This window comes from Equus caballus, chromosome 9 (genome assembly GCF_041296265.1).
Source record: "Equus caballus isolate H_3958 breed thoroughbred chromosome 9, TB-T2T, whole genome shotgun sequence".
Classification (NCBI taxonomy): Eukaryota; Metazoa; Chordata; class Mammalia; order Perissodactyla; family Equidae; genus Equus; species Equus caballus.
The window spans coordinates 31,725,083-31,738,121 of record NC_091692.1 but is presented as its reverse complement, the minus strand read 5'-3'; the positions used below and the strand labels follow the sequence as shown (position 1 = coordinate 31,738,121).

General features: G+C 36.8%; 1 protein-coding gene across 4 annotated transcripts in view; it reads right to left on the bottom strand.

The window, feature by feature from the left end:
- The window catches only part of ST18 (ST18 C2H2C-type zinc finger transcription factor), a 98,205-nt gene extending 85,476 nt beyond the window's left edge, over window positions 1–12,729 (bottom strand). For all 4 annotated transcript variants that reach the window (XM_023648623.2, XM_023648625.2, XM_023648624.2 and 1 more), the window contains exons 1-4: window positions 12,693–12,729; window positions 11,868–11,971; window positions 5,506–5,560; window positions 3,400–3,430 (exon numbers count right to left, since the gene is read on the bottom strand). In XM_023648623.2, coding sequence (XP_023504391.2) covers window positions 3,400–3,430; window positions 5,506–5,560 — 86 coding nt within the window. In that variant the 5' untranslated portion in view covers window positions 11,868–11,971; window positions 12,693–12,729. The remainder of the gene's footprint in view (window positions 1–3,399; window positions 3,431–5,505; window positions 5,561–11,867; window positions 11,972–12,692) is intronic.
- Window positions 12,730–13,039: the final 310 nt, after the last annotated feature.

Below are 13,039 nucleotides of genomic sequence, written 5' to 3'. Positions count from 1 at the left end.
TTTTGGATTCTAATTTATAGGTTTGACTATAATATTTAGAAAGACATATTGCTAACATGGATATAGAAGATGTTATTAAATACTTAAAACATGAAAAAGGGGGATGGACTGATGTAAAACACTTCACCAATGCATGAGACAATTACCAATATTAGTAGATGCAATTGTATGAAGATCGGATTAAGGATAACAGTAATAAAAGAAAACAGCAGAGAAAATACAATGGTCATGATTTAGAAAGATGCAAGAGAGCCTTCTCAACACCACCTGTAACCTGAATTGTGTTGGAGGAAAGACTGGAAATGCTAATAAGGTATAAGATTAAAGGTGAGCCTGTGGTTATAAATTGCTTTTTTAATGGTGATGATAGTAGCTGACATAGAGTACAATAAGAAGATGAGAATGTCAGTATCAATTTTTATTAGTGTCATGAACAATATACAATATATTTAAATTAGCTTCATTTGTATTACTATTTTTGTAAGTAGTAGCTTTAGAAGCAATAACATGTCCATTGCATTCTAAAAAGAAGAGCTAAATAAAGTTGCCAATGTTCTCTACAAAATAGCCATAACTTTTACACCAGGGAAAACATGATACTTTTCCTAAGATACTGAGAGTTCAGGCATGCAACAAATTCTGGATTCTGGAGCACAACAAGTCTCTGGAATAAACTGGGGGAGCAATTGCAGAAAATGGATAAAGCTGTAAAAATTAAAAAGACACTAAAAATATAACATCCCATATAAATCAGAACTTTTTTTCAAGATTGATATAGAACGATAGTTAGGGTCTATAGCTGGGTCAACTTAAACCATTTAAGAAACAACTTGGGACCTATTCAGCCTCAGCTTGATTGTTCTGTTGAAAACAAGTAATTATAACGTTAACAATAATCAGTAATTTTTACAAACTGGTTTTTACTAAAGAAAATGGATGAATTAGTTTTGTTTATGAATTTTCTGAGCAGTTATCACCAGCTTTCTGAGTTGATCTAATGACAAATGAGGTAAAACTGAATATCTGACAAAAAATAATTTTTAGACAGTTAGTAGAATAGGAAACATTATTATTTTTAATTAAAATATATTCTTTGTGTGAATTTCAGAAAATTAGACTTTGAAAAACAAACCATAAAGGTTAAATTATAGAATTTTAAAAATCCAGCTGCTGAGGACTTGAACACAAGTCATTTCTGTTTGATTTCTATTCTGGACAGTTAATATTCATTGTGTAGGAGAGAAAGCACAGCCTGGCATTTGAGAAGTTGCCCTCTAAGTCAGAAGTCTGCATTACTTACTAGTTGTGTTATCTTGGGCTATTCACATAAACTATTTTCACTTTCTTTATCTGAAAATTGGAAATATCATAGTTTCTACCTTATAAGGTTCTTGTGAAGATCAAATGAGACAGGGTAAAGAGAACGCTCAAGAGTGTCTAGCACACAATAAGACCTCAATAAATATTAGTTTTATTATCATTATTAATGCTAATCAAGTGTTTAAATGGTAATTTCTATTTCTTCAGAAAGGTTATATTAGACATTTTTTCCTCAAAAAGTCACTTCTCTTTGCTACTTCCTTCCTCTTTCTCTATGAATTATACATCTCTCCTTAGGCCAAAGCACACACTAAAATTCTCTTTTCTTTTTAAGTTATTTTTCAAGACACATCACTCAAAGGCCTTTTTCCCCCATGCATAGTTCGACTTCCAAAAACGACTCTGATTGAAAAGTCACTTCAGCAGGTGAGGCGACCACAAGTTTGCAGGCGCCTGTTTCTGTTTCTGCAGTGGACCACTAGGAAACCTCCCCCTGGTGTGGCAAACAGCTCACGCACTCGGAGCCTTCGCTCATTTTAAACTTCTTTTGATCATTCTACAGGAGACATAAAGTCTCTAAACAGATGGGAAGTTTAAATGAGAGCAGATTTAAAAAGCAAGAATTTAAGTGACCCAGACAATTCAGTCATCTACTCCTGTCCCAATGTATGGGTGCACTATTTGTTCTGCTCTTAGGAAAGTAGTTTAAAATGTAAAATTGCCAGTGATGAAATCAGGGCCATGGATTCCCTACCAACAAGTTTCCACAGAGAAGAGCATCAGCATGAAAGCTTGTACTCAGTTTGGATAGATAGGTGTTCCACTAAAGAGATGAACCCAAACTGACAGAAGGAATCCTAAGCAACGCAGAAGTATCTAAGATAGCTCTTGCTTCAAGAAATCGCAGAGCACAGTTGCCTGGAAAAGTAGCTACGTAAATTGTTAATGCATACATTACAAATTTTCAGGTGTACCACATGCAGTTATATAACCTCTAGTTTTCAACCATTTCCCTGAGGAACACATATCAGACCATTGTTTTCAGAAAGCTGGGGTATAGTGGGTTTGGGACTTTCTGGGTGTGTAAGAGCAAACCTAGAGGAAAGACAAGGGACTCATCTTGTTCCTGACACAATTTTGCTAAAAAATATCACCAGTACAGAAAATATGTCTTCAGCATGTGTTTCTTTTTAAATATGTACCTTTCTTTTTAACTACACCTCACAAAGACTCTGAAAGAAAATCTAATTAAGGTTTATTCTGTAAAACCTATTAAGGTGGAATTTTCAAAATATTGCCTGAGGTGCACACACAGTGTCTAAAGTGAAAATGCGTAGATACACCCAAAAACCTGTCAGTCACATTATCTTCAAATGTTTACATTAAAAATAATCATGTGCAGGGCTGGCTGGTGGCGCAGCAGTTAAGTGCGCATGTTCCCCTTCTCAGTGGCCCGGGGCTCACCGGTTCGGACCCTGGGTGCAGACATGGCACCGCTTGGCACACCATGCTGTGGTAGGCGGCCCACATGTAAAGTAGAGGAAGATGGGCACAGATGTTAGCTCAGGGCCGGTCTTCCTCAGCAAAAAGAGGAAGATTGGCAGCAGTTAGCTCAGGGCTAATCTTCCTCAAAAAAAAAAAAAAAAATCATGTGCTTACCAGATAGAATTATCTAACAATTAAAAAAAAGTGGAGAATTTAGGACTTGGATTATCTCTTGATCAGGTTCACAGATGAAGACTCAGTTCTTCACTTATCATCAATGTAAAAGCAAACCACATGCAAGGTGTGTACACAGAGGCAGCACACACTCTGCAGAGAAAAGCGGGAAATTACTCACATTATGGCAAAAGTTTGTTGTGTTTTGTTATCAAAATAGTAGCTTGAATTGTTTTCAATCAATTCTCAGTAGTTTTTCCCTTTCTCTGCTTCTTTGGTGAATAGACAGAGGCTATGTGAAATAAGCCTTTTGGCTTATTCCTTGTGCTAAAACAGGGATTCTGAGTCTTCAAAAGTACAAAACATTCTAATAATTAATGCCAATCAATATTAGAAAAAGTAATGTCGGGAAAATCTTACCTGAGCTCCTGAATTAGAGAATCCATTGGCACTGTTGACAAAAAGAAACAAAAGGAAAATCAGTTTATAATTTTGAAAGCTGTATAACAGAAACTTTTCACTCACCTAGAGATAATGACCAATAAAGGTGAGCACAGACCCTGCCTTATTTCCCACTGGGTGGATTGATCTTGTCTGGTTCTGGTTCTTTGGAGACAAGAGGAAAGATGAATATTGCCCAGAACAGATGATTCTGGGTTTAGTGTCTTTGGCGACCCTGGGACCTTGCAGTCATGGAGTGGACTTTCCAAATACCCGCCCTCAGGGATTCATTGAAAAATTACAGGAGCACCAAGGACTTGAGTTATTTTTTAAATCAATTTTATTGCTTATAGGAATGTTTTCAAAAAAGTCCTGTTTACATTTTCATTGACATTAAACAAGTGTTTAAGTAAAACTGGCAATGTTTTACTAATGAATATGTCCCAAGATTTTGTTCCATAAATTTCCTATGTCTAGAAAGAGGAGGATAAGCTGCAGTCATGTTAATATCAACATCTTTTTAAAAACAAGAAACTTATAGAAAAAAATGCTTTGATTTTTCTGACTGAAATGATGGGAACTAAAGAAGTTCATGTTTATAAATACCTGCCTACATGAGGATAAGCAGCATCTTGAGAGAAACAACAGGTGGTTTTAAGATTACTCATGCTACACGAGAAACAGTTGTTTCATTTCTCGAAGAACATTTTGGATCTATTTAAGGATGTATATGTATGTGCCAAAAGAATTCGAAGTCCAAAAAGAATTGCAAATTAAAGGACCCACATTTCAAAAGTATGATAGAGTAGTGTGCTTTTAGAAGTCAAAACAGGAGATTCAAACAACCCAAATAGAGTCTTTCAAATGCTGATATTTATGGCAGATGTGAGCTTATCCTAAATTATGACATAAATTGTTTTTCTTAAACTTGTATTCTATTGAGAAGTTTGGGGCATAAAAATCTAATATTTAGAAATACTTCATTCTAAATATTAGGATATATGATGTGAATACTTTAAAAGTACCTTAAACTAAAACTGGAAAACTATCGAGTGTAAAACTTCTGTTTGGGTAGAAAAACGTTCCATATCTTATACCACATTATTCTGCATTTTGGTTGTCATGGCTAATGATAACTATGGTTACATTTTAACTGAAAAAATCATCTTGGAATCTATTAAAAATCTGAGGATTCTGGACTTTACTCAAACAGGAATTATTTACCTTGACTACATATATAAACATAGCTAACGAGAGAATTCCATTTGATTAGCCTCTTTCAAGTGTAAATCTCAAAACTCTTCCAAAAGATTGCATGATGGCTGCCCAACTGTGAGAAGAATTGGGTAGGGAACAGCTACCCAGAGTGTTTTCAGAGGCCATGGTGAACCTACAGTTTTCCATTTAGAATTAAGGGTCACAAAAATATAGCTAATTATAATAAAAGTTATTTTCCTTAAGGGGTATTATTGCCAGTCAATCCTGTTTTCCAGATGTTTAGATCATCAAGGGCCTGTTTATATTTCAATATTACATTACCATCTGTTGGTTACAAAAAGAGAGGGATAACCGGCAAGTTAAACCTTTCAAACATTACTTTGCAGAGCTGCTGGAAATTCCCAGCAGGGACAGTCAAAAAACAAACATCATCATTTTACTTGAACTAAGTTTAGACTGGGAGCCACTAAACCAGATAACATAAAAACCAAAACCTGCTTTGGCAATACACTAACAATTCAGTCTTTTCCCTTGGCCATTAAAGGTCACTTCAATAATCTGAAGGTCTCCATGAAGCATTCTTCCCTTGCTGACCCTTATGTTGTCTTGCATGATGTTCAAATCCACTCATGACTGCATTTTGTAAAAATTAGCATCATGTATCATTCAGATTTTTCTGAGTCCTTTAACTTCTGGTTCATAATATTTTGCCTTTCAATGCCATGATCCAGTGTCCTAGCGTGATTTAAAAATGAAGCCCTGAGGAAGTTGTAATCATTCCTACTACACATTAGGGACTAAGCATTGGAGCTCCCATATTTCATGGTGTGGTGGGCACGGTGTCGTGGAATCTGCTTGCTAACTCACCTTTGGTTCCTTTAGAGCGGGTACACAGCGTTTTATCTTCAGCGTCTGCATCCATCTGTAACATGAACACAAAGTCCTGAGGTCATTCCTTTGACATTGACCAAAATATGAAAACATATCTTTAAAAGTTCTGAAGGTCATTATGAAAAAGACAGTAGCCTTGATGCTCTTGTACAACATTCTGAGTCTACAGGGAGAGAGCTGGGACTGCCCTCACATTCCCCAAGTTTTAGAAATACTTCTATAGATGCTGGAACCAGAGGGAACAGTGACAAGAGGGCAGATGTCCTAGTCCATAAGTGTTTCCTAGTGATCCAAATACTTCTGGCATTACAAAGATAGAAAAAAGGATTGTCTGGTTAACAGCCATTGTGAAGGAGACAAAACCTCAAACACCAAACCAAAAGGTTTCAGACTAATTTACTAAAGCCTTATTCCTTTGCATTTCTAGACTTTTTCTAAGTCAGAAAAGATAATTCCCTGTATATAAAAAAGCAACATGAAGGCAAACCTCTGAGATGCCACCACTTCAAAGTCCCATTGGAAATGCTGATCACCAACAATGACATACATTTACTCCCAGAGTTCCATAATAAATATTGGTTATAATCATCCAAATCTATAAGGAAGGTGAAATTTGAGTGTTGTATGTGTCAGTAGCAAATTCCCTAAAATGCCAATACTGACTATTTTAAACATAATCAAATAAATTATCAAAGCTATGCAAAGTCTTTAAAAGCTTGTTTTTGTCCACATGGAGATAGAGTCTGACCTGACTACACTCATCCATTTCACTAGAATCCTCTAATCATCTCTTACGTTAATCCACTTTTTCACATTATCAGAAGGAATTCTTAAATAGAGAGAAGTTGTTTTGCTAGTTGAAAATCAGAAGCAGGCAGAAGGTGCTCTCCGTGGCTGCCATCCTTAAATCCTGACACTCGCGTGGTTGTGGTGTGACTGCAATGGTAATGGGAGACGCATCTCTGCTCTCCGAGGCTGAGTTGTGATTGAAGGCACTGACCTGCCATAGACTTATAATAGGGGAGCAGGTGTGGCAATGATGGACTTTAATTTCCTTTAATAAACCTTTTATGTGCCACACTTTTACTGCCATTCGACGCTCTCCAAGGTCCTGCACATAATAGGTTCATTACTTTTGATTACTATAGTCTATTGAGACAAACAACTCCAGAACACACTATATATTATGTTCAGTTAAACCAATATAGACTATTTATCCATTGTGCATTTTTTCACCTGCAACACTATGGACAAAATTAACGACAGCCCTCGTAAGCTAAAACTATTAAAACCACCAGTACTCTTTTGTCATCATTTCATAATAAACACCACACCAATCATTGAACTGCTTTTTAAATTAGCAAACAAAAAGTGTTCACTGCTTTTACTGAGCAGCAGTTGCTTTATCTGAATAAAATGGCCCATTGTTATGAATATTTTAAAACTACATAATAAGAGAAAACAACAGTAAAACAGAGGTGATCATTTTTTTCCTGTAGATTTTCCTTCTTTTAAAACCACATGAATTTATGATGGATGTGACACTGCCTAGGATTAAAATGGCTTGGTTTACTCAGGATGGTGAGCACTGCATTGTGAAATCCTCCTCCTCCATGAGCACCTCTGTTGCATATAAAGTGGCCTAACTCATGCAAACTCCCCTCCATGTGCTAAATGAATCACTTGATTAAGAGAGATCAGTAGCATGAGGGTTAAAGTGATGAAAACCAGCAACTATTTCTGAGGAAGCTACTCCTGTGGGTGAGCATCGACTCCACACGAGTTTAACGTAGCCTGCCAAACAGGTGTTATTAGCTCTCCCCGACCACTCCGAACAATTCCCCCAAAAAGCAAGTGCAGGTTGAACTCCATGAGTTTCTTTACTAAACTGTAACTCAGACTGCAAACAGTGCCAGCAGGCACTTACAAAAGTTTCAGAAAGCTACTTAAAGCTAACCTCCTTTATAGCAGCTTTAAGACTAATTCTACTTTGCAGTTCAGCTATCCTCGGACCTGACTGTTCTGTCACCACACCATGCAGCCACCTCCCCATTACAGTCATTGGAAGGAATGCATGAATATTCACGGACCTCTGCTAGATTGTGCTTAGAATATTGGCTTCCTAATTGCATTTTGTGGGGCTATTGTCCTCTTGTTGGTGTAGCATCTATGTCCTCTATAAACATTTTAAAAACTAGTAATTCATTCATAAAACTAGGTTTTCAAATTTAACTTGTGGGCCAAAGTGTAGGACTGAAATGGACCAAGGCCATAATATAAAACCCATTATTTCACCTTCTTTCCCTCCTGCACACCTGAAGAACACTAAAAGTTACTAAGTTCACTATCTACTCACGTCTGATAGCTTCTTGGGAAATAAGAACACCAGAAACCTGAAGCACATATGCTTTTCTTGTTAGGGGTGGAAGGTTTTAACATTTACCCTCCTCATAGATCTTAATTTGAAAATAAGTTTTGTTCTTTAAAACCTTGTATATGGGAGTAGAAATTTCCAAGTATTCTTCATTTGGATTATTCTCACAGACTTTAATAAATTGCCAATGGGTAGACAATTTTTGTAAAATCAAACCTCATATTCAGTGGGCACCTCGTTCAGTGAATGGTTGATTAAAGGCGGAAAGAGATTTCTACCCCAGTGCGTGGGAGACCTGGGAGGGGAGAGTGGGATTATCATCCTTTCACATCCTCCCAGAGTTATAGGAGAGATTAGGGTTTGATTCAGGACACTGACCTAAATAACTTGTGCTGCAATCTTGAAAACCATGCTTCTCGCTGGGAACATTGGTTTTCTCTATCAGAAAAGGAGACTTGATCATCTTTATTGCCTAAGTCCCAAACACTATTGAAAAATTTGCAATTAATCTTGTAAAACTTAATGTGTCATTTCTTTTCTCAAAACAGAGATTTGAATTTTTAAAAAGCTGTCCTTCTCCCAGTTTCTCAGGGCCTTTATCTGCTTCATTCTGTTGTTATGGAAAGGAACAAGAGAAGATACTTTCAGAGATTCCTATAAGGAGTTCCTCCTGGCTTTGACAATCTACTTCTCATAGAGATAGGAATATTAAAAGTAGGCTTTGCCACTCTTATTTTTCATGATCTAAAACTACTTCAAGAAAAGTTCATTTAACCTATGAGTATGGACATATTATGTATGGCATTCATATAGAAAGGGGGAAAAATGGTTCTTACTTGGTATCTAATTCATAATAAAGCCATGAAGAAAACTTTAAGAAGACTTCATTCTCCAGTTCTCTGGGGACAGGAGTCAATATAAGGAGAAATGGCAAGAGGAAAAGACATTTATAAAATTAAGAAGGCAAGGAAGCAAAACTTGGAGGAAGGACATGTAAGAACAAACAATGGAAATAAGAAGATAGGCAATGAAGAAGAAAAATGACCATAAAATAAATTTAACTACTTAGTTGAACTTGGGCAGCTCTCATTTAACATCTTTATGTACTTACACACCCATGCACAGGTACACACAGTGATTTCCTAGTAACTTGTACTTGCCCATCTTTTCTCACTGGCGCTTCCATCAGGAGCGCTCAGCATATCTCTCAGCCACATCACCCTGATGCACAGGTCTGGTGCCTGCCTTTGGGCTCAAGAGGGAGTCCTGGAATTGCTAGTTTGTTGGAGGGAGAAGTTCAAGGAGCAGGACACAGGATTCATAAACTCAATTTTGCTTTCATTCATGCAAGCCAATTACTGGTATGTGAGATTTCATTCCCTTTGATTTTATTTTTCACTCAAAATTCTATTTTAACCTAGTGGTAAAAACAAAAACAAAGCCAAAACAAAACAAAAACCCTCCAAGTCAATATTTAGCCGCTTCTTAAGAATTTGATAAAACAAATCTCTTAGTAATGTTTGTTTGATTTCTCCTTTCATGAGAACTCTAGACACTGACATCCTCAATATATGTTTATAAATAGTCTTGAGTTAATAGAAAAAGCCTTGGTGACCATAGGTTTTGTAGACACTTTCTCAAAATCCTTACACAATTAATCTTAACACTATCTAGTTATATATAATCTCATGCAGGTAGCTCCTTTAATTTGAGAAGTCCTTCGTATACATTCAACAAGAATTTCCACTTTTAGCGAGATTTCATTGTGTTCCTCTCCTGAGATTTTTGAACTGGCAACTCAGGTTTGAAAGTTGTGTCACATTACTCTTGCACAATGTCATTTCAATCCTAGGGACTCATGGCCATGGTGAGAGGAAGCCCTGTGGCTGCTGAGAAGAGGTCCTGGGGTCCTCTCTATGAGGAGCCTTTATCCTCCATGGATGTTTCCTTTCCAAAAGTCAATTTAAAAAAATGACAAAGGGAAACTCAGGAAGTTGGAAAAGGCTAAACCCAGAAAATGAAACAACTAGATGATGCCAGTACCTCTGGAGGAAATTTAGCCAGATTGAAGAACAAAGAACCCTGCACTGAGTGCCCTTTCTGTTGATGATTCTGGCATCATTTTGTTTTAAACATAGCTTTGGATCAGCCCAAAATAGCAGCAAAAGATGTTTCCCTGTTACACAGGGAAAAGATGGGGAAAATAAGCTGTGACATTAAAAGAATAGTTGACTTCTTGAGAAGAATACTAAGACAGAATGTTCAAGTATGTTTTTTCTCTGTTCTTACCTTCTTTTTGTTTTTCTTGTTTTCTTTTCATACATTTATCAATTACTCAGGAAGAGTGATTCAGAAAATAAACTTTAAAAAAACAAAGGTTTTTTTAAACAGAGGTTTTTAAGTCACCTGTGAGGACATACTAATAATTTTCTTAACTTTTTCTGAATCCTTTATCCAAAATAAAATAAACATTTTCAGAATCCTTTATTTAGGGCACACTATCCCTGATTTCAACTCTCTGTTGCTATCTGTCTTTTATTGTACTGTCTTTGATTCAGTATAGAAAGCTGGAGAATTCAATGATGTCTCCCCTTTAAATTTAGGATAACTCTCCTTGTCTCCTCTAATGGCTCCCACTCCCAAGAAACACCACAACCAAAGGAAGAAGCAGATCCGGTCTGCTTTCAGATTAAGCACAGTTCTTTAGAAAAAGGTCTTCCTGAGGTCCAACTGCATGCACATCCCCCATAGATGAAGTGATTTTCAAAGGGAATTTTCTAGAGTCACTTGGAAATGCACCGCAATAAAAGAAATCTTAGACCTGAGGCAAGCTTGGGGAGCTTTGGAAGGACACTGATCTGTTTGGATTCTCGCTGCTTATTTCTGAGTTGTCACTGCTGGTGTAGACTTCATCCTGTAACTTTGCACAACTGGTAATGCTGAATACAAACCAAAGCCACATGTTTGTGTCCTTTTGCCAAACGATTCCAGCAAATAGTTCTATTATTCCCTTAGGTAGCCAACATGTGCCAAGGATTTCTATTAGTCGCCAGACCATGGCCTCTGAGTCACAGCTTTGGGAGACAAGGGGGCAATCATCAGCTTCATGTTTTAGGAAACTTTTTGAAAAATTTCTTTTAATACGACCTGTTTAAGGATAATTCATGTAAGGAACACCCTAAAAGGGCCGTAAAAATTTTTGCTTGCTGGTATTTTGAGATGCATGTGTTGCAAAATATGTTAATGTTAGAAAACAAGCTCATTCATGTAGGGATAAATTATTTAAGTAGATTTTTCCCAAGGACAATCTAATTCCTTACTTTTCAGTATTTGTAGGAATTAACTCTAGAAGTCATCTACAGTGCTTTAAAAAACATGCTTTTAAAACATCTCACTAATTTACTCTTAATCCTTAAGTAAACTGATTTCTAATACAAATGAATTCAAATTGGATTTTTAAAACTATTTTAATGCTGAACCTTTCTTTAAGGGCAAATGTGTGTGAACAAATAACACGTGCCAATCAATATGCAAAAGGGTTTGTAGGCTCAGAGGACTTCACTTGTTTAATATTTTTAAATATTAAAGTGACAATGCTTCTGACAAAAATCACAATTCTAAATTCAGCACTAACAATAAATTTCTTTCAAAGCAAATGCAGAGATAAAGCACTGTTGTGGAGGAGAGCCTTTACATAAATGCTTTGATTGGATTCATTTCCTTTCAATATATTCAACTTTTTTTTTTGGTGAGGAAGATTGTCCCTGAGCTAACATCTGTGCCAATCTTCCTCTATTTTGTATGTGGGATGTGGCCACCACAGTGTGGTTTGATGAGCAGCGTTTGGTCCATGCCCGAGATCCAAACCCACAAACCCCTGGCTGCCAAAGCCGAACAGCACAGACCTAACCACTATGCCACTAGGTGGCCCCTATTATACTTTTTAATAAAAATGTTGCCCTACCTCTCTCTTTCTGCAGGTGACTTGTGTGCCAACTCAGTTTGTCCCGCTCCGTCGGAGTGACTAAATGTCTTTGTCCACTTCAATGAGAAATCCTGAAATTCATTCTATTAAGGTAAAAAATAAAAGAAGGAAAGCATACCAGGTAGGACAAATAAATCGAAGAGCGTTAATAAACACTGATGTGAACAATAGACAATGCATTGACACTTTTACCTATAATTTGATTTAACTCTAAAAAGAACAAAAAATTTTATATTACACATCAATGGGAATAAGATTTTTACATTTTTTAAGGTAAGCCAAGTTCATGTTTGTCTTTATCACCAAACTAAATATATTATGTCTTCAATTTCATAGTGAAATTGGATAAAAGGGCTCTCAGTTATTATCACTGTTATTCTTACTTTTAATCATCAAAAGAAACAGTTCAGATAAGATTTGGAATGTGCTATACTCAAGAAGTCACAAAAAACAGATTCAGAATTCATCCCTTTGTTATTTAGGGCTCTCTTTAATGAGACTGTCATAAAATGCTACTCGTGCTTTTTGCCAATGTTTTAGCCTGCTTTCCATGGAAACAGTTGGCTCTTGGTTTACTTTGCATTCAGACATAATACACAGAGCTGCATCACCTATACTTGGTCCCAGGGATGGGTACAGAATCTGTCTTCAGGCCATTTGGCCCTTGAGAGAAAACTTGAAAATTCAGTGTAGTACACTCAGCATACTAGAGAGGGGCTGTTGATACAAACACCACATATATCAAAGCACATTTACAATCTGTATGTATAGGGGTTCTGATATTTTCAAACACAAGCCACCAACCTCCCTGCAGATTCTTCTCGTCCTGTGTTTCACCCTTTGCAGGAGACTGAAGTGCCGGCTTTTTAACCATAGGTTTCTGTATTACTGCTTGTAAGCTTTGACCGGACATTAAGCAGATGCTTCTTCAACTCAAGTCAGCAACCGTAGTTCCTGGGGAAAAACGGATAAAACTGAGTGATAGGGTAGGTTACTGTACAGGATGCAAGAATTGAAAGGTAGCACAGGGCCTTGAGAATTCTTAGTTTGTGTTTGATTGCAACTGAAAAAAAAAAAAGCGCTCTCTCTACAAATGTGTTTGGCTTATTCTACTTCATCCTCAGTTCAAAAAGAGTTCTGAAGCTTTCCAC